The 23114-nt window shown below is 28.2% G+C and overlaps 3 protein-coding genes across 4 annotated transcripts; 2 read left to right on the top strand and 1 right to left on the bottom strand.

Moving 5' to 3' along the window:
* The first annotated feature begins 1097 nt into the window (after positions 1 to 1097).
* LOC115707921 (uncharacterized) lies at positions 1098 to 2578 on the top strand. Its single transcript, XM_030636025.2, has one exon. It carries the CDS (start codon positions 1238 to 1240, stop codon positions 2429 to 2431), a length of 1194 nt encoding a protein of 397 aa, XP_030491885.2. The 5' UTR covers positions 1098 to 1237; the 3' UTR covers positions 2432 to 2578.
* A 7713-nt stretch (positions 2579 to 10291) lies between these two features.
* Positions 10292 to 15067, top strand: LOC115707919 (metal transporter Nramp1). Of its 2 annotated transcripts, none has more exons than XM_030636022.2 (14): positions 10292 to 10555; positions 10951 to 11114; positions 12183 to 12261; positions 12364 to 12404; positions 12712 to 12790; positions 12871 to 12975; positions 13087 to 13196; positions 13306 to 13487; positions 13585 to 13654; positions 13737 to 13910; positions 13988 to 14092; positions 14170 to 14301; positions 14377 to 14472; positions 14566 to 15067. In XM_030636022.2, exons 2-14 carry the CDS (start codon positions 10995 to 10997, stop codon positions 14908 to 14910), a joined length of 1638 nt encoding a protein of 545 aa, XP_030491882.2. In that variant the 5' UTR covers positions 10292 to 10555; positions 10951 to 10994; the 3' UTR covers positions 14911 to 15067. The 2 variants fall into 2 exon arrangements, with proteins under 2 accessions (XP_030491882.2, XP_030491883.2); XM_030636023.2 differs by lacking the exon at positions 10292 to 10555 and adding an exon at positions 10572 to 10689.
* Positions 15068 to 16808: 1741 nt separating this feature from the next.
* On the bottom strand, positions 16809 to 21319 carry LOC115707920 (cinnamoyl-CoA reductase 1). Its single transcript, XM_030636024.2, has 5 exons — positions 20969 to 21319; positions 20740 to 20894; positions 20126 to 20311; positions 19138 to 19490; positions 16809 to 17195 (listed from the first exon to the last, which is right to left on the bottom strand). The coding sequence occupies exons 1-5, from the start codon at positions 21102 to 21104 to the stop codon at positions 16988 to 16990; spliced, it is 1038 nt and encodes a 345-aa protein (XP_030491884.2). The 5' UTR covers positions 21105 to 21319; the 3' UTR covers positions 16809 to 16987.
* Positions 21320 to 23114: the final 1795 nt, after the last annotated feature.

The raw sequence follows: 23114 nt of genomic DNA, 5'->3' as shown, positions 1-23114 counted from the left end.
TTAAGTATTTTTATTGGTAGCACTCTAAATACGTAGTTTTTTTGTGATTGGTTAGTGAAATTTTTTAAAATTTATTACATTAAATAATAAATTATATAAAATTCGATTTAGATCAATAACTACACATAAGATGGTGTTAGACATCGCTGGTATATTTTAGCATTTTTTTTTTATCACACTTTAAAAATATTAAAAAGTACAAAAAAAAAAAATTCTATACTAATACATTTTTATTTATTTTTGTATTCTAAATAATTTTTTAATTTTTTTTCATGATCATGTACATTATAGTTTTTTAAGACAATGTCGAAAAAGAAGATTTAAAAAATTCAAATCATATTTTACACTACCATTAAAATTTAATTTAATAAATCCAATATACGTATCGTTTTACAAATAATACTCAAGCAAGTGAGATTGTTCTCACAATGACCGTAGCTAAGTACCATTCAATTGAATTTTTTTATCAATTTGGCAATAGAATAGATAAATTTTAAAACTAGATAAACTAAACAAAAATATATAAAATAAACAAATAAGAGGTTTAAGTGAAATTAGGGATATGATTTCAATTGTATCTATCTATTATGGTCTAATATAATTCAATTCCAATTACCAAATTTATGATATCGAAATTTATTCCTATTTCACTATAGTATAATTGATACTCACTTCCCAAATTTCGTATCAATCAAAATCACAAACAATTAATTGATAGCCAGACAATTAAAAGAAATAAATATGAATAAAATAGAATACATAAAAAATTTTAAATTGAGAAAGAATCAAATCATATTAAAACCATAAATAAATATCAAACAATATCTATTAATACCCTAATAACTATCAAGCTACTCATACTCATTGTAAACAATTTATAACAACTAATTAAGAATATGAAAAATAAAGTAAAAAAAAGAACTCGTGAAAAAAATAATATTGAAAGTCTTCAGAGCCGCCTTCTGCTTTTAATTTTTGCACTCCCAAAATTGTATGCTATTTAATACAGTGAAAATATAAAATTAAGATATTAATATTTTTGTAAGAATCGCAATAAAAATGGTATTTTTAAAAATAAAAGAATATATGACTTCAGCAATAGGGCACACTAGTCCACAAAATAATGGAAAGATCAAAGTGAGCTCTTCTCTCTCTTACTCTTAACAGAGTTTACTGCCCGAGCGAGTCACATACACCCTGACTCACTGAGTCACCGTGCTATGTTATATTGACGGCCATGGATTTACAGTCGAACCTGCTTATACACTCGAAAGTGTCACCCTTTTCCTTTGGGTTGACAGTTGGGGGTAAAATTTCTCTTAGACATACTAACAAACACCTACAATGCCACTCTATCTACCCCATTCGCCATTCCCATCTGACCCATAAACCCCTCACAACGCAGACAAAGTTTCCTTTTTTCCCGAACCAACTCTCTACATCCTCTAAAAGAGGAAATACCCATTTTCTTAGTTGTGTCAAAATCAATTCTTCTTTTTCCCAAAACCCACAATTGAGTACCCTGAAAAACTTGTCTTTCGATTCATTGAAAAACACCCTTTTGCAGTTGACCCCTTACGATATTATCAAGCTCTCTACTATCTTATCCGTAACGATCGCAGCCACAAAATGGGCAACGAATGGTCTTCTCAACCCCTTTTTCTGGATGTACTTCAGCTGGACTTGGATGTTTTGGCCATGGATTATGGCCGGAGCTTTGGCCGTTTACGGATTATATTGCTTCCGCAAGTATGTGTGTGGTGAGGCAAACATATTCGAGCAACTTGCCATTGTTACTTCAACTTTCACTTGGCTCACCCTTGTCCCACCTGCCCATTTCAATGGCTTCCTTGAAGGTTGGCCTTTTGTCTTCTTCTTCGTTTATCACTACTTCTTCTTCTTCAATGTGAGTGTAAGGAAACGGCTTTATGGTGATTACTACCTTCGGTCACACGACCCTAAGTGGGATGTGAAACCACCCAGGTGGCGTCGCCTTCTGTTCTGCATTGGAGTCATGCTCTCCCATTGGCTGGCAGCATTCGAAGGACCTGAGCTTCACCTCATTAGTGGTGGGGTGATAAGGAATGTGGGCATTTGGGTTATGATATTGGTGACATTGTTAATGCAGTATAACTCCACCTTGTACCTTGCAAAGTACTCAGAAAAGGTTGTGGTGCCAACTGCCGTGGTACAGTTTGGGCCATATAGATGGGTTCGTCATCCCATATATGCTTCAACAATGCTTCTCTTTGCTGGTTACTGTATTGCTCTTCAAGCTCCTTTGGCTTCACTTTCTGTAGTAGCTGTTTGCTTGTGGTACTATGAGCAGAGGGCAAAGCTTGAAGAGGCTTTGATGGTTGAGACTTTTGGGGACAACTATGTTGAGTATGCAAGTAAAGTTAGGTACAAGTTTATTCCTTTTGTTTATTAGTTTAATTACCTCAAAATGAAAATGAAATTGAAAACAAAACAAAAAAATATATATGCTATGTTATATGGGATATCCATTTATGTTCTCAAAGTTTGTTCTTTTTTCGTTTTGTTCATGAAGATTAAGTACTATAATTAGTTTTTGAAACTTCTCTGGAATATTTTAGCTTTAATGGACTTGTAGACATAAGGTTTATTAGGACAATTACAACTGTGAATGTGTATTAGAGATAATGAAACCAAGAACCCCAGATGAAATTGTGATAGAATAATAATCAATTATATTTAAAATGAGGATATTAAGTCTTTAATAGTAAGAGAGAATACTTTTACACTGACGAAGTAAAGACTAAGTACTCAAACACCATGGTATAGATCAGTGGACTTGTGTTGTTTTTGTCTGTGATATTGTGTGTGCTCCAAATCAAAAATGTTATGAAATATCAGATTTTCTTTTTCTGATAAAACCAAATTTATTTTATTTAGTTTTATATAGTGAGTAATGACCAACACAATAAAGTGTTGTTGTTGTATTGGGAATTCTCCTGATAGATTGTTGTTTGAAAGGTCTAAGCCAGTGACCAATCTTAAGATTGTACTGTATTGATTTTCCCTTCCTTTTCTCACCACAAATGCCATTCGAATTGATTTAGTGATCATGCCTTTAAGCTTTCTAAATAAATTGTTATGAGCAATGTCCAAATTCTGAAGATGGCAAAGCTCAAACCAAGAAACATTAGATTGGAAAGAGTGATCCCCATCCATTTTGGTGAACTTTAACATGGTAGAATTCTGAAGGGAGACAGGTATGATTCCAATCTATATAAGTTCCCATATAGTTTGGAATTTGCCCAGTCAAATTAGCATAACAATCAGGAATATTTGCAGATAAAGCATTATCGTCCCCGAGATGAGATGAAGAACACTGATCAATTTTTTGATCACACAGAGCATGAGTTAATCTTAAAAGCATGGTTTGGTGGTATCAGATTCTTGCCCTGCCCTTATTATGATAACCACACAAACCAACTTCTCTCCTACGCCAAAACATTATGTATATACACACATTATTATAAGTATATATATATGCTCTAATACACATTATTATATGATTATATATGTATATATAATGCACATTTTTTGTATCTCTTAATAATAGAACAAAGATGTTTGTAATAACATTTAAAACAAGATATTGCCAATATCATAAAGTGATGGCCATGCAATGGGAGGATTGAAAAATAAGAGGAGCAAATTGTAAACAAATTTATTAATTTGAAAAGCTTAAACAGAGTAATTAATTCAAGGTGAACAACAAATTAAACTAACTTCCCTTTCAAAATTAACAAAATTATGGTGATTTAGGAACTTGGCTATAATTCACTTTCAAATTCTAATGCCCACTAAGTAGATATTATGAAGTTAACAAACAAAGGAAATAGTTAGTATTATTATTATTATTATTATTTATTTTTCGTAAGGAACCAAATAGTTAGTATTAGACGATTCAAAAAAATGTATTAAATTTAGCTTAAAAAATATAAGTAAATGATATAGAGTGATTTTACAATGACATCTTTAAAAGGATGTACTCATATACCCTCTACTTTTTCGGCTTTAAAAAAAAAAAAATAGTTTAATTTGTTTTGTATTTATGTACATTATATTTATTTAAGATATTTTACAAAATTTTGAGAAATTTAGAATAATTTACAAGATAGAAAATAATGTTCAAACAATCTATTTTACACGCCTATAAAATAAAATAGTCGTGCAACATTTGGACATAATTTTTGGCGTATTAAACTTTTTTAAATTTCTTAAAATTTTAGAGGATATCTTAATAACTATAATTTACATGACCGTAATAAAAAATTTGACTAAAAAATTATTTCAGATACTAAAAGATAAAGATATATGAGTACATCCCTTTAAAGGGATGCATTATAGAATTTTCCAATGATATATTTACATAATATTTGTAATAATTTTCCATCGTGTAATAACAAATTAAGATAAATAAATGAACTCGGTTTCAAAAAAACTAACAAATTAAGATATAAATTGATATAATGATATTAATAAATTAAATATGTATTTTTAAAAATAATAACATTATTATAACTAAAAATGTGTATAAAATCCGTTGGCATATGTGACAATTTGGCAAGAATATTTGTTGGGGGTTTGTAATGAAAACGTTTGAAGATTAGAGAAGAATGCTTGTTGGGGAATTCATATTTATTTATTTCACCAAAAATTAATCATTTTTTTTCAATTGCTTTTTGTATGATTAAAATTTTGAGTAGGTAAGTGTATTCTAACATATTTAATAAAAACTAAAACATTAATTGTGAGGGGAACCCATTTTGTAAGAAAATAAATGAACCTAAACGTTTAATTTTCAGAAAAGTTTTCTTTATTTGTTTATATTTTTACGAATCAAATGAAAATAATAAGAAAACATTAAAATAATAAAATAACACAAAAATAATATACAAATAATAAAAAATAATAAAAATAAAATATAAAAAGACATCATCAAAAATCGTATTTTATGTAAATAAAATTTTAACAATCGTAAAAATATTTGAAATTCTGTTACTTTTGTAATTTTTTTATATGTTTTTTGAAATTATCCCCCAAAATAGGAGGAAATTACACTCTATACCATTTTTATATTGTCCTCTTTTATTTTTAACCTCTTTTCTAAAGTCTATCATTTTTACATCTTTTTTTAAACATTGTACCAATTTTACCCCTGTCACTTCAAGATACTCTCCATGTGACTCTCTTATGTCAGGGTATTTTGGGTACAATACATATAGAAAGAGGTATGTTTCAATTAAATATAAAATTAGAGGTAAATTTGATTAATTGATTAATAAAAGTGGTATTTTTCAACTTACCCAAAAAAGGGTAAGGACAGCCCATAACTGTGTGTGAATTGTGAGGCCCATATGTGCCTACTTTCAAAAATATCACAATTATTCCATATTCCAAAAATATTACAATTGTTTCAGCTTTTTGTAAATACTAATTTATGAAAACTCAATGAAATTTAAGAAAATTCATAGAGTGATATAGCTGTACCTATTTTAGGCCAACAATAATTTTCAACATTATTCTTTTTCCTTTTTATTAAGGAACGGAAAATTTGAATTTGGACCTTTTTTCGTTTTATTTTTTATAACTATATAAAGTATATTTAATTATATTTTTTTAGTCATGACTGCAATAGAGTAGACTAGCCTCATTAGATTTAAAAAAATTGGTTACAACTCTAAAGAATCATAATAAAAATGTCAAGACAAAACAAAATGCCTCGAATTGGAATTTGGAATCGAGAATATTACTAATATATTATTGTAGAAAAATAGTGTAATATATAGTTTATGCTTGTTTAAAGTCTCTTATAAACAATATTATAAATATATTTATTATTTGGATAGTATAGCCGCTTACATAAAATTCTCCATTTAAATTAATTATATAATTTTATATTTATTACGTATGAGTCCCTTATTATTATTATTATTATTATTATTATTATTATTATTATTATTATTATTATTATTATTATTATTATTATTATTAATCAGTTGAGGTTGGCAGAGAAGAATAATGCAAAGTTAGGAGTATATATAGTGTAAAGGTGTAACAGCAGTATATATATAATATCATATAGTGAGTAATAAATTTTGAATTAAATATATAAAGATATATCATAATAATCAGGGGCGGACCCACATTGTAGCGAGGGGGGGGGCAGTCGCCCCCCTGAAAAAAAAAATTGAGAAAAAAATGTATATGGATTTTAATTAGTTACAATATATATTTGTATTAAAAGATGATATTTATAGACATAATAGGAACCTTGGTATAATGGTTAAGGTAGTTGGTAAATAGATTAGAGGGTAAAGGTTCAAACCCCACTAACTACACTTTATATTTTCTTTTTAAATTTATTTACGCCCCCCCTCACTTTAAATTCTGGGTCCGCCACTGATAATAATATAATGCAAATATATAGAATGATTAATATTATATGAAGATCACGATAATATTATAAGAAACACGGCTGGACAAATAAAAATTGATTTATTGATAAAACTTATTATTTATGTCAAACTTAAGAAAACCTAGACACTTTTTATACCTTAACTAAATAAACAATCAATTAAAAATAAATATATGGGAATAAAAATATAACTGAACTAACATATATATAAATAATATAAAATATTTTTGTTATTTAAACATGTCAAAAATAGAAGTAATAATTTTCATATATTATCACAAAAAAATATATTGTTATTTATGCATGCCAAAACATAGTTAGACAAATTTTTCTTGCAAAAAACAACTCTAAAATATAGCCACTCTATCATTCAAAATATATTAATATATTTTTATTTAATTTATATCAAAATTTTTAATTATATCATATATCATTTTTTCTAACTTTTTAAATTTTTTTTCTTTGCATTATGTAAATATTATATCTTAAATAAGTAGTCATTGAGAGAAAAAAAAAATAACAAAAGAAAACAATTATGAAGGAGCTCTAAACTTTCTTTGGATGTATGGTTGAAAAGAAAATACAATTTAGATCACATTTGATATAATAATATGGCTTTATTTAAAATTTAAAGAATTCTTTATTATAAAAGCATCAAATACAAGTGTTCATCAAACTAGTTGGTTCTAAAAGCATAAGTATTGTTAATTTTTTTTAAATTTTACTTAGTGAAAAATACACAAACATCATAATGATCTAAAATAATATTAGAGAGTGACAAGACTAAAAAAAAAAGACAGAAACAATGACTTTTGGAAATGAGTGTGATTGAGGGATATATGTGGTGTTATCCATAATAGTTTATTAAAACAGTGTTTTTGGATTACTAATGTCAAAATATGTCACTATAAGATTCTAAAGCAATTCCCCCACTTACTTATATAATTCAAGAGTTTATAGACCATGAAACACAAAAGAGAATATCCTTTACCCAAAAATACACAAAATTATAATTTTTAATCTATCTCATGGCATGACGTCACACCCTTTATAGATTTCATTCTCCACCATCTGATTAATCTTTATAGGCTCATATTCATTATTAATAAATAGAGGCCCTAAATCGTAGATAATCGAACCATGGCCCAAATTGATTGGGAAAAAGCCCATCTTTTTTTTGGTACCGGACAAGTGTCTGTCAATGAGTGTAGTGTAGTAGTTATCTAAGAAGTTCTTAGAGTTTGACATAATCAAATCTGGCAATACACCATTTTTTCTACTATAACTACTGTTTCATACTGTTTTAGTACAACTTATTGGAATATTAATAAGATTTGTTTCTACTTTTAGAGTGTAAAAGTATAGTGAAGAAAGTAGAATAAGGTCTGGTTTATAGAGTGATGTTAGGATTGAATTTGGACTAAGACGGACTATTGATGTGTATTGAGCTTACTCGGCTCTAGCACCCTAAAAGAAAATAGGATAAGTTGAAAAATACTTTTTTTTTTTTTAATTAAAAACACTTTTATATTATATTTTATTAAAATATACATACTTTTATGAGTTAAGTCTAGCATATAATTTACATTAATTTAAAAGATATAATGAAGACATAAATATATTTTAAAGAATGTGAAAATAAAGATAAAATTAAAAGAAATAAAGTAAAATGGGTATACAATTTAATTTTCTCAAGAAAATTTTTCTTTTAAATACATTTAATTTATTAATTTATTTGTTGATAATTTTCAAAAATATCACATATCATATATGTGAGTTTTATATGTATGAAATAAAATATATGTATGTGTATATATAAATACAAAATAAACAAATATATATTATATAACTTAAGGATCGAAATATTTTCAACCATTGATTCTTTGAGCTTCAATCCCAACAAGTTTTGATCTGTAAAGGAAATTGACTACCGTAGGTAATCGGGCTTTCTCGCTTTCTCAACTCTCCTTAGATTGAACTTTGCTGTATTGAACAGAATGAGTGAGGAGATCGAGGATCGAGACCTTAGATACTCCATCAGTATCTGCGCCACATCAATTGTCAGATTATTTTGACAATTAATTCAGGAAATCAAATCGTAATGAATATTGAAATCTAACTATATATAGAATATTACGTAAATAATTTTGTCCAAATTCAATGAATATAAAATATTTATTTATCACAAAATTAATTATTTATTTTATTTATAATATAGAAATATTCTAATAATATACACAAATATCCAATAATTAATGTTTTTCTTAAGGGGCAAAGACTACTAGGGCAAACTCTGTATGCATTTTATTTTACTCTAACATTTTTTAAAGATGGTATCTATTTTCAGCTCACTAATTTTAACTAGCTAGATCACAATTTTTTTTTAAAAAAAAAAATCACAAGTTGAATTTTTTTGGCTCTACTTTTTTGTTAGAAGGTTTTTGTTTTAATCAAATAATACTTGTTAGGAAGGCCAACCCTAAATAATAAGATAATATAACAAATAATATTTAGTATAGATGTAAAAAGGGTTATAGTTTAAAGAATCAATTCACAACTTATTTTTAAAAAGTTTTATTTCTGTGCCTTACTAAATTTCAGGTGCTTGGTAGAGTTTCATTTCTTCTTTTTCGATCCACCCTTCTTTCTTTATTTCAACCAAACATAGTTATTAGTTATTAATATTACTATGCCTTACTAAATTTCAGGTGCAAAATCATATTCTTGTGTAAGAATTTATTTATTTTTGAGATGTGTTGTGTAAGAATTTCTGTTACCATAAAAAGAAAGAAAACTGACATATTAATAGTGACACTGACAAGATATTATAACGTGAATAAAAAGATGAAATAAATTTTGGAATATATCAGTGTCTTTTCACCATTTAATACCATTATTAATTGTAAATTTGTCTTTTTTCTATCATGAGCCCTCTTCTATCGTTACATTTTGATTAGTGTCCTGGTTCTTTTTTTTTTGGTTAATTTTTTTTAATATTGTTTTTGTATAAAATAGTAGTCTTCTACCCATCAAAAAAAATATAGTAGTCTTTTACCAAAATAAATAAATTATTATTCAGAAAAAAAATAATAATAATAAATAAAAAATTTATCAAAAAAAGTAAAATATTATTTAAAAAAAAATTGCATATTTTAATTTAAAAAAAAAAAACATAAAAACAATAATAATAAAATACGGTATGTAAGAATTTTTAATATTTTATAATTTTTTAAAATTTATTTATATAAAATGCAGTTTTTTATATTATTTTATATTTTATTATTATTTTGTTGTTGATTTTTTTATTATTTATATATTATTTTTATGTTATTTTATTATTATTATTTTAATGTTTTTTTTATTAATTTATTTTTATAAAATGCCGTAAAAATATATAAATAAAATTAAATTAAAAAATAATATTTTATATAATTATTCTTATTTTCGATTCAATTGAAATAATATATTAGGAAAAAAGAAATTGTAAAGGAATCTATAGCCGTTGATCTAACTATCTGTGACTACTCTTGAAAAGAATCGAGACCGTCAAATCAGTGGCTTGTGCTGTTTATCCCTTTTTAAGCTAAAAAAACCTCAGACCGAAACGAACACACACGCACAAACCCCAATGGTGGCCCACACGTGCAAAGATCCTCTTTTATTAAGCTTACGTGGAAGTAAAATTCGCCTGCGTACTACTCACGCGGGCCATACGTTCGGTGTTTCCATATGCCACGTAGGATTGACCCTTCAAACTATGGGTCCCACGTGGCTTTTATTGATTGACGGTAAAGATTCGTGTCCTTTTTTCATTTGATAATTTCTCTTAAAAACTGAGCCAAAAACTCTTCGTTCTATATTCTCTCTCATTTGACTTGAATTAAATAAGATTGGACGAGGTTTAATTCCAAAGCAAATCAGAATTTGTTTTAATTATTTTAATTATTTTCTTTTTCTATATATAAACAAAAATAAATTAACTAATAGAAACAGAGTGCTTTGGTTTCAGTTTCAGTGGCATGGCCATGGAGTTAGTTCTTTCAAGACTCATTCCTGTCATTTCCCCGAATTAAAAAACCTCATTTAAATCTTAGTTTTTTATTGGTACGATTTGCTATTTATTTTCAATTTTGTCTACGATGTTTTTGTCGTGTATCTATATATTATATATATATAGATATGTGTATTTGATTGGCTTTCCAGAAAACAGAAAACGGTGAAAGAAAGTATTTTTATTGGTATTTGTGAAATTTTCTTATCTGGGTTTTAATCCATTGCTTTGAATGGAAAAGAATTGCCCAACTTAAAAATTATGTAATTTGTTTTAAGGGTTTGGCCAAAAAAATGAGGAAAATTACATATACGTTGAAATGTCTTTATCGTTTAATTACCTCAGAAAATCATGATTTTTTTTTTGAAGGGTTTCTTTCTTGTGTTGTAATTTATCTCACATTAAAAAAAAATGGAGTTTTTGATTGTTTTTCTCTTCCTTCTGATAGTTCCAGCCTTGTAAAAGTGTAAGAAAATTTGAGAAGAAGGGAAAATGGCGGTGACAGGTTCGAATTCTGAACAGCCACAGTTCATTGCCAGCTCTGGAAATGGAAGCTTTTCATCAAATGCCCCATTGATTGAGAACTCTGATGCTCAGATTGTTGTTCCAGATGTAAGTCTTTTTCTTTTTTCTTTTTGCTTTGTATAAATGTATTTTAATCATTAATTGGTTTGTTTTTTTATAAATAAATACAAAATATTAATTAAGCCCTGAATCTGTTTGTAATAAGTCTTTACAGAGAATTTAGATGAACTCACTTTCTTTCTTTCTTCTTTATATTCTTTTGTGATAAAAAGATTGTTTTTTTTTTCTTCTTTTGATCAATGGGGAAAAGTGTTTTGTTAATCTATGGATGAGTATAAATATTGTCTAATTTATTTACTTGGTAAAAGGTGGCTATTCTTTTTTCTTTTACCAAACTCACCTGCTCAGTGAAATTAGATCAAGTTGAAAAAGTCATCTTTGAGAATGAGTGATGAAAAGTATTTAAAGAACAAGCTGAAACCTTCATATTGTGAATGGTGACACTCCAAAATCAGGGGCAAGATGGTAAATTAAAATATAATATATATTGAGTTGAGTTAGGTAGCTCTTCTATTTTGACAAAAGCTTAATATTGGTTAAGAAAATGTAGAGAAACTCATGATGTTGATAACTCCAAAAACAAAAAGCTGAGTATGTCGTGAGATTATGAAACTTGAAATTTTGTTGACTCTTAAATCTTTTTGTCTCAATGAGCACATGGGCCCTTTTTGTTCAACAGGAATTTACGTACTTGGAAATTGTTTTATTCTTTGTCATGCATTTTGCTATGCATAGTACATATCAACATGTTGTGTATGCTTTGCCTATTTCAGTAATTGACTTTTGTAAAATTATATGATGCTTTGCCTAATTTAATCTACCAAAGTAAAAGATAACTTCAAAAGCTAAAAGAAAAGATTAAGCAAAATTGCTAAGCTCAAATTGCTGTGACTATTTAACTAGTTAAAAGTAAAACACTCCAGGGCAAGAGTAAAATAATTTGTGGATTATATTTTCAAATATGCTACCTTTGGAGTGAGCTTTATTTTTGAAATAAACTGTCAAAGTTTTCTACTTTGGTTTTGAGAGGTGTTTTGTTTGATTAATGGTAGTTTATGCTTTAATAATTCTGATTTATATTTTGGTTAAATGTAGAGGACGAGCTGGAAAAACTTCTTTTCTTATTTGGGTCCTGGATTTCTTGTCTCTATTGCCTATATTGATCCAGGAAATTGTAAGATCATGGTATCTCCAAGTTAATTTTGTTTTCAAAAAATTAATATGGATATTAATTAACTTATTCATTTTTATGTTATGAATAATGCTTGATAAACAGTTGAGACGGATTTACAATCTGGAGCAGAACACAAGTATGAGGTATGAATAATGCTTCATAAACATTTTTATTTCTTTTGTAATTGGCCTTTAGCATTTTCTATTGAAAGTGAAAACATGGTAATTCATATTTTTTTTTATCTTTTTTGTTAGCAAGTTTTTTGTATTATTATACAATAAATACATTATACTTTTTTGTACACTCAATACCTTGTTGATTGTACATTTTTCTCAAAAATAAATGCTTTAAGGAGATGTTCACCTTGTATTCTAGGAACATCATATCCTTGTGTATATGGATTCTTCATACTTGTTTGAATTTCTTAGTGTATAAAACTGCTTTTTCCAGCTACTATGGATAATATTGGTGGCTTCTTGTGCTGCTCTCATTATCCAATCCATGGCAGCCAATCTTGGGGTGGTCACAGGCATGTGCTTCATGAATTTAATCACTGTTTACAACAGGTTTTCTTGGGAATCTTTAATCGAATTTTGTTTTGTATTATAGGAAAACATTTAGCAGAACATTGTAGAAATGAGTATCCTAAAGTGACAAACTTTATCCTTTGGGTTCTTGCTGAGATTTCCATAGTTGCATGCGATATTCCCGAAGGTAAAAACAAAAATCTCCTTCAAATCAATAGGTTTATTTTTCTTAAATGGTATTTGTTAGAATAGAAATGGGCCCATTACTTCTGTTTTTGACTGAGTTGTTTATTTGCAGTGATTGGAACTGCCTTTGCTCTGAACATGCTATTCAAAATTCCTCTGTGGATTGGTGTTTTACTAACTGGATTTAGTACTTTAGTTCTTCTAGCACTGCAGCAATATGGGGTATCTTATATTTCTTTGATCTTACAGTTTCCCATTTAAGACAGAAATATATTTGTTTACTTTAGATATGACATTGAAGGGGTCATCCAAAAAATATTTCTAAATACAGGTCAGGAAACTCGAATTCTTGATTGCTTTCCTTGTACTTACAATTGCTGCATGCTTCTTCGTGGAGCTTCACTATGCAAAGCCTGATCCAAAAGAAGTCCTTAAAGGTCTTTTTGTGCCTCAACTTAAAGGAAATGGTGCTACCGGTCTTGCAATTTCACTTCTTGGTGCTATGGTTATGCCGTATGTATCAAAAACTCAAACATCTTTATGGCTTCTTTCCTTCATATTTCATCATTTCTTCTCTCCTCACTCCTACTGCACCCTATACTTGCTACAGCCACAATCTCTTTCTCCATTCTGCATTGGTGCTTTCTAGGAAAATACCAAGATCTGTCCGCGGCATCAGAGTAAGCTTTTATCTTCAATAGATTAGTATTAGACTGTATTTTCAAAGCATAAAGTATATGATTGGCATGTATACATTTACAGGAGGCATGCAGCTTTTATATGATGGAAAGTGGCTTCGCTCTTGCAGTGGCCTTCCTTATTAATGTGTCTGTCATTTCCGTTAGTGGAACTGTTTGCAATTCTTCAAATCTGAATCCTGAAGATCAAAAGAGCTGTGAAGATTTAGACTTAAACAAGGCTTCATTTTTACTAAGGGTGTGTGAGATTTCATAAATGTTTCCCATTACTATGTAGTCTTTCCTGATATTGATTATCTACATTTATGTGTACAGAATGTCTTAGGCAGTTGGAGTTCAAAAATTTTTGCTGTGGCTTTACTGGCTTCAGGTCAGAGTTCCACCATCACAGGAACATATGCAGGCCAATATGTTATGCAGGTAAGGCTGTATTATTCATACACAAAAAGCTTGCTCATTTCCCTCTTTGGTAACATGTTTGTCTTAAAAAACATCAGGGCTTTCTTGATTTACGACTAAGGCCGTGGATTCGCAACTTTTTGACCCGTTGTTTAGCTATAGTACCTAGTTTAATAGTTGCACTCATTGGAGGCTCTGCTGGGGCTGGAAGGCTAATCATTATTGCATCTGTAAGAAATTCTATTATTGTTTAACTAATTTCATTCCATATCATATTGTTCTTTATTTTTCATTTATTTTTGCAGATGATTTTATCATTTGAGCTCCCTTTTGCTCTTGTCCCACTTCTCAAATTCACAAGCAGCAAAACCAAGATGGGAATATATGTAAACTCTATTGGGGTAAACCTCATTACTACACATACTAAAAACCTTTAAAAATAAGTAACAATGTCATAACTTTTATGTCCTTATACAATACAAATCATATTGCAGATATCAGTAGTGACTTGGATCATCGGCTCCTTGATTATGGCCATAAACATATACTATTTGATGACCGGTTTCATCAACTTACTTCTTCACAACCACTTACCACTCGCAGCCGTTATTTTTCTTGGAATATTTGGATTCTCAGGCTTAGGAGTATACTTAGCTGGAATTGCATATCTAGTTTTTCGCAAGAACAAGAAGGTAACACACCTTTTGTCACTAACAGGTCCCGCGTGTCAACAAAGGGCGACCAACGAGCAGAGCAATGGCTCGATGTATTGCCTTCCAAGAGAGGACATAGTGTGTATGCAGTTGCCTCAAAGAAGGTCAGCCGAAGAACTCGAATGATATATATTTATATAGCCAGTTTTAAGTATGAGAAATGATAAGGACTTTAGCCACATTGATTGAGGACTCTAGTTGAGTGATCTATCCTCTATGAAATGTGTATTACAGGCTATCTTTTTTAAATAAAAGTACTTTATAGGAATGGAGTTACACAGAAGTCAGCTGGTATAAAAATAATTATGCTAGTGTGCAAGTAATCTTAAAATAGTTTATTTATTTATTTATTTATTTTCATTATATTATAACAAATAGTATAACTACTTCTACATTAGCTTATTTTTTTTTTTATTTTTCCAAAAACTCTTTTGTTAACTTTGGAAAATGAAAATTGGATTATCTTTTTCCTCTCACCAAACAACCTACCATATCAAAGTTGTTGATATTGATTATTGAGTGTTAGGAAGGATATAATAAAATGTTTTACCTAACATTTCTCAATCAAGTTAGAATATAATTATTAAGATATAGAACAGCATACAAGAAGATGCATAAACTTTCACTAGAACATCTTCAGTAAAATGTTATAAAAATTGTGTATTATATTCTATAAGTAATTGTAGGTAATTACCATTTTACCACTGATTAATTTTTTTTATTGTTTTTTTAATAATTACACCAAATATTGGTTTTATCCAATTACTATTATCATGGGGGTTAAGATTTTGAAGTTCTTAAGTGTAATTTACCACTAATTAATGTTTATGACTGATGTTTGTAATAGATGAGAGATTGATAATTACCCTAATCAATGTAAAAGAATTTTATCCTTTTTTGTTGGTTATTTATTTTCAAAAATTGCAACCCAATGTAATTTTGTCGCTCATAATGTAAATAATTGGGTGTTTAACCACAACTATTATTATGAGAAAATTATACTCTATACCCACTTTTTATTTCTTATTTTAATTTTTTACTTTCATTTTATTATTTTTTAATTTATACTCAGTTTTATAAGTCATATGTGCATTAGAAACTCTAATTTTAATAAGTTATGTGAGGTTATATTTGGTACTTTCATTATAAAAGAGATATTTATTAATTAAAATTATTTTGGAGTTATATTTAGTTAATGTGTAATAAAAATAGGTAGTTTTAACTTATTCCAACTATTATGGTGTATTAAATGTCTCCTTTATGTTTAAAAATATTATCTGTAATAACTGAAAGGTCTAATTTTGAATGAACGCTTTTATTTTTTTTTTAAAAAATGTTGTTCATATTGATTTGAATCCTTTAGAATTCTTATTTATTTAATAATCTTTTTTTATATACTTTTTGATTTTATAGTACCCTTGAATTTATAAGTTTGTACTATATACATTGATGCACAATTATAAAAATGACCCGAAATGTAAAATTAATTCATTCTTTTTTATTTAGTTAAATGTGACATAAATTGTATACCAATCATTGAAGATGGTTAAATTTGGCTTCCTTAGTGATGTTATTATCATAAATAATTGTAAAGAAAGAAATGAAGATTTTGAAATTTTATAACAATTTGAAGAGGGCGTGTTATCCTGCCAATCAATTCACAATATTATATAATAAACCTTAGTTCATTATTCTTTTTAATATTAACATAATAATATAATTCCGTTGCCATATTGCCAACTTTATTTTGTTGTCTTCATCTACTATCTTATCTCTTTTTCAATATATTTTTCTGACTTTATCACTACAAGCCAAAAGGCCAGCCAATTGTGAAGAATCCAATTTCTTCAAAATCTTATGAAGGTTGTTTCCAAAGAAAAAATTGTGATGCTACCTACATTAATATTTTATATATATATTTATCTTCACATGTTATAATCTAATAAGGAAAAAAAAAATACATTATTTGCATTTTGAGTTTGATGGGTGATATGGTAAATTCTCATCTCAATAGAAATAGTAAGTTTCAAAAACAGCAAACATATATTATTATTATGAAATTGTTATCATGCTTCTTTAAACATCTCAAACAACAATATTTATAGTTTTTGTTTATATATATGTGGATTAGATAGAGTAAAATAATAATCCAGAACAGAGCAGAAGGCCTATTAGTAATAATAATGATAATTAAGAAGATTAATTATTGGATTCTAATAATAGAATCTAATTGTTTTGGAGAAGAAGGTGAAGGTGGTGGTGGTGGTAGAGGAAGGTGTCCTTTTTCTTGTAAGCTCTTAACTGTTTCATATAGGCATTGTTTGATTGAAGTGAACTCCAATCCCAACTCTTTCAATTTCTGATTTGTGAACTTGTAAGGTTTTGCTCTTGGATTCACTTCATCTGAACACCTACACATATATAATAAACCACAACCATAAATTAGCATCCTCTTACATACATCAACTTATATTTTATAAATTATTATTATTATTAAAACCATAAATAGTCTTTGGAGGGTTCATACTCAAAACCAAACATCTTAAAGCTAAATTAAGTAAAATAATAATAATAATAATAATAATAATAATAATAATAATGAAAGAAATAACTACATAGATGCATGTTGATAGATATATAGGGATATGATTTTGTCCCGTGATGTACTTTCACGGAATGTATTTCGTGGTACATTTAATGGGTCTCAGGGTACATTAAATGAGTGTTAGGGTACGTTTCTACTTTTTAACTCTAATTACCCTTAAATCAATCTCCGCCGTCAGATCAAATAACTCTGTCATCTGACGGCTGTCGTATATCACGGACGTGAAAGTACAATAACAGAACAAAATTATATCCCTAGATATATAATTGAACAAGGAAAGAGTAGTAGAGAGTATTGAGTGTGACATGGTTGTAGGTGAAGATCATCTTAGCTCCACAACTTATATATATACATTATTTTTTCTTCTTTTATATATATTGAAAAAATGTGTAGTATACTATATATATAAACATCATCATTTTAGGTAGACGAGTCAAAAGTGGGTTCACCAAATGTAAACCCCTGGAGGCAAGACCATTATATATTAATTATTTAAATAATTACATAAAAATAGAACACATCATGATTACGTGCAACCCATATACTTACATGTGGTTGGCTTTCATTAACTAATATTAGCCTCATCTTTCGTCCAATCAAAATTTAACATGTAATTTATTCTTAAGTTTCGTCCCATTGGCCAAACCATACTATAGTCAGCAGTTTACTCAAGTTTTCTTCTAATTTATTTTTAATGCAAATGCGTAATATGATAACCAAATATAAAATATATGTATATGAGCTAATATGGCATCAAATATGATCATTTATATACTTTATTTTAAAAAAGAGAAAATATATAAAATAATAATATAATGAAGGGGATTATTAGATTGATTATTTTATAATTATTAGGAGTAAAAAAGTATCATGAATTTTTATATATTAAACTATAAAAATGAGAAGGGAGACCCTCCATTTATTTATTGATTTTTTTTTTCAAATCATAATTAGGTGTCAAATCAACAACATAATAAAAGAATAATACTTGTAATTTTCTTATTAAACAAAAACCATTAGTGTTTTTAAACCCTTTTAAAAGATAGTGTCAATAAGATAACACTAATTAAACATTATTCGTAAATTTATATATATACATAATATTATTTTATGGAAAGTGAAGAGATTCATTCTCATCATCTTATTCAAGCATTACACATCATATTGTGTTAAACAGTCCTAATCATTTCACAACACCAAATAATTATATATAAATATATGGAGAGAGAGTCCCACAACATACAATATTTAACCATTAAAAATATTTAAAACTCAAGTAATCCAATATATATGAGAAGTTCAAATAAAAAGTACTAGAGTGAAATTATGGTCAAACCAAAACATATAAATAGAGTAACTAACCCAAAAAAACATATAAATAAAAAACATTTAACCATGAATGACACAAAGCAGTAGACTTATTAGTTGACCTTCTATTAAATGATTGTGTGTGCCTGATTCTATTCTTCTTATTATTATAATTTAAAAGATTCTTTCTATATATTAAATTCTACTTAACAATTATTTTTAATTGGTCGGCTAATTTCAAGCTACCGACCAAATAAAAATATCACATCAACTCGAAACAACCCTGATTGATTAATCAGGGGTGTTATCTAACATCACACTTAGTCTTAACGTATTTTTGACACTTCTAAGTTAGGTGAGCTCTAGATGCAGACTTAATCTATAAATATACCCAAAATGTAAAACTCGAGTTAATTAATATTTAGTTATGAATTACTTACTTCAAAGGAATAGGATATTCCGGGAAGAACTTGGCAAGAATTTCAACGACCTCGCCACGGTGAAGAACGCTCTCGGCGCAGAGGTAGCGGCCGGAGGCAGAAGGGGTCTCGAAAACCAAGATGTGGGCAAGCGCAACGTCCTTAACATGGACGTAAGCCTGGATTGAGTTGGCATAAGTCTTAGCCGAACCAGTTAAGTACTTGAGGATGTGAACAATGCTAGCATTAACAGTTGGCTGTAACAAGGGTCCAAGCACTAAAACAGGGTTGATCACAACTAGGTCAATTCCTTTCTCCGAAGCCATTTCCCAAGCCGCTTGCTCAGCCACTGCCTTCCCGTAACAGTACCAATTCTGAAAGTAATTTATCAAATTAGGCTATATTTATTATAAGCATGGTGTGTAACCTGGTTATTGTTATTTCTTATATAATTAATTACAAGACACTAAAATCATATGTATAAGGTTAAATTAAAGTACAAGTACAATTTCTACAAGAGTAAACTAAATAACAACTAGGGATATTATATATTTTTTAATATATTTTTAGGATAATTTGCGACACCAAAATCTAATTTTTAACAGTAATAATATTTATTATATTTTTAAAAATTTTGTAAGTATCTGACTTCTTAAGAGTCAAGTCAACGACCACAAAAAGTTTGATTAATAAATTTTTATTTTTTATTTAAAATTTTATTTAAATATATTATAAAAAAAATCACGCACAAATATTAAATTTTAATCAAAAATTAAATTTAAATATTTATATGGTAAATTATTTTATTATTTTTTATTAATAAAATTTTATTAAAGCTAGGGTGGTGAGATTTTAACCAGATAATTTAATTTTATAAGGCATGATCATCCATCTAATCATTTCATTTCATTTATTTAGTGACTCACTTCTCATTCACGAAAGATATATATTAATATTAGAAATGGAAAAATAAATAAAAAAAAAATAAGGGATATTTGTGTAATTTTACCCTGGTATTCTTGCAAAAGTCAAGGTCACTCCAGCAAGACTCGTCGACCACAACATCGGGTCCTCTATTTGGGTCCATATACACAGCACCAATCGATGATGTGAACACCACGCGCCTCACTTTGGCTTCCACAGCTGCGTTTATTACATTCTTCGTTCCATTCACAGCTGGTTCCACCATTTGTTCCTGTAATCATTCATTCAAATTACACCACTCATTTTTTTCATTTTCCTTTTTTTATTTACTAAATTAGGTAAGATTTAGAGAATCCCAAACAAATCCCAAATTTCACCTTATCCATCATTAAATGTGATTGAGATTTTCCTATATATATTTTAATAATGTAAAGAATGGTTTTTTGCAATAAAAGCAAACACTGAGAAAGAATCACCACAATTATAACGGAAAATAACGTGCCACTCCCACTACCCCCAACAAATGTCATGTGTGTTAGTTGGCTTGTGTTGGGTCCCACAAAAGTTTCTTTTCCCATCTTTTGTTTTTCCTTTATTCATGCTAAATCATCCATTATCCTATTATTACTTATTAAATTTATTTATTTTAATTTAATAAATAATTATTGTAAATAATTATAGGGTTGAGTTGGGTGATACCGGATCGTCTGTAACGGGAGAAGCGGTGTGGAAAACGCCTTGGCAGCCTTTAATGGCTTCTCTAAGGCTCTCGTAATCAAGAAGATCAGCTTTGCATAGAATCAATCTCTCGTTTGCTCCTTCAAGTTCTCTCAAGTGACCATTCTTAGGGTCATCTGTATTATTCAATTAATTAATTAATAAGAATAATAATAATATAGAGATAGATCAGATATAGAGATTATCTCACCTGGGTTTCTGAGAGTCCCTTTAACAGTATAGCCTCTTTGGAGTAATAGGTTCACAATCCAAGAGGCTATGAATCCACCTGCTCCAGTCACACAAACAGTTTGACCCAAACCCGATAAACCATGATCAATAGGCATTTGGAGAATTTGTAGAGTGATGAGAAGTAGTACTTGAGAGAATATATGTGTGGGTTTGGTAAAGAGGAGACTCAAATTATTATGTCTTTAATTTTGAGGAGGATATATATTTATATAAAGAAGAAGAAGAGGCACTATAAGCATTTATAAAGAGTATCTCTCTCTCTATCTTTCTACTGGTTTTACAAGGAAGGCCCATGACATGACCCCACCCCAACTCACCTACCGCTTCTTTTAACTTTTTATACAATTTATATTTATTTATTTATTATATTATTACAAAATTTTAAGCTACACTTTTACTTTTACACATCTTTGTTTGGCATCTAAAATAATTTATTTGTTTTTTTATATTTTTTTTTTTGTTTTAAATAAAAAAGTAATAGTATTACAAAAATAATTTTAACTAGCCAAATAAATAAATATACAACCTAGATGAAAATAATTATACAAATACCTCTTACACACTTTTAAATCAAGATTCATGCTTTTTGGACAACCACGCAGGAACACAACGCAACCGAAACGAAAATCTAACCAGAAAGAGAACCACCATTAATTCTAGCGATTTCACCTGAGAATAACCAGAATCAATCAAAACAATGAAGGTTTTAAATTCATGAAAAAAAGTGCAGAAAAACTACTATGAAACTAAAATTCAACCAGAAATCTAGTTTAATTCGCATAAAATTAATATTCTGACTTCAATTTTCAGATCCGTGAAATGCAGATCTCAAAAAAATAAACTGGAGTCCCCAAACAATCCAACTCAAGTATAATCCAAAAAAAAATTACAATATTATACTAAAATGTTTATCCTGGTGTATTTTCGTTATTTTCTAAACTTATAATGGTGAATTTGTTCATATTAAATCACGAAGAGACATATAGATAGAGTTACATGCGTGGAAACACTGTTATGATTTTTAATGTTTCTTAACAGTTGCATAAATATTTTGCTAACAGTTATTTCTCCAGATACTACTATTAAGGTACAAGTAACTATCGACAGTGACAAAAAAAATACTGACAAATAGTTTCTTACATATGCACATTCACATTTTACATTTTTTAAGTGCAATTAGGTTGCACGTTAGTTGGCTCGCAACAGATATAATTGTTGCATTAAAGTTTCAACAACCCACGATCCATGCTTCCTGGGATCAAAACCTTCATCTGATGCAACCTTCGGTCAACCTCCCAGCAACTTTCGTCTGATACAAACTTCGACCAACCACCCAGCAACCTTCGTCTAATTGAAAGTTTCGTCTGATGCAACCTTCGGCCAACCACAACATTCGTCTGATGCAACCTTCGTCTAATTGTGTAAGTGATAGTGTAAGAGGTATTTTAATAATTAAAAGTACATAAAAGGTATAAATATTGTCCACACCTTATAGATGTATTTTTGTAAATAAAATGTCAATTTATATTTTCTATGTAATAATTCCTTTTATTTATGCCTCAAGATAAGTAAACTCTGATATTTATAATAATTCTTAAAAATTAATTTTAATATTTTTTTCTTACATTATTTTATATTAATTTCAATACTTATATCAATTTTATTTTTATAATTTTTTTAAATCACATATTATTTTTTTTTAATAAAATTTGATATAATTTTTTGTTTGATAGTTATATTTTTTAAGAATATGAATTAAGAGAAAAAACTAATATAATTAAGATATATATTTTCTGTAAAATAAAATAAAAAACATAGAGTGTATTTATAAATTTTTAGAGTGTAAATATTTTTTTTTATGGTTGTATATAATTATAGTTATTTAAGATATCTTTTAAAATATTGATAAAATTTCAAAAGAAAAATTAAGCATTGAAAACAAAGTTTAAATAATTTATAAGTTGTTTGAATATTATTTTTTATATTGTAAATTATTATTTTTTTTAAATTTTACAAAATTAATGTCCTAAATAATAATTACCATATGCATCATAAAAGAATTAATTAAATTTTTTTACATCAAAACAGATAAAAATACATTGTTG

Source organism: Cannabis sativa, chromosome 1, assembly GCF_029168945.1.
Source record: "Cannabis sativa cultivar Pink pepper isolate KNU-18-1 chromosome 1, ASM2916894v1, whole genome shotgun sequence".
In the NCBI taxonomy this organism is placed as follows: Eukaryota; Viridiplantae; Streptophyta; class Magnoliopsida; order Rosales; family Cannabaceae; genus Cannabis; species Cannabis sativa.
This window is presented reverse-complemented; position numbering and strand designations above follow the sequence as displayed.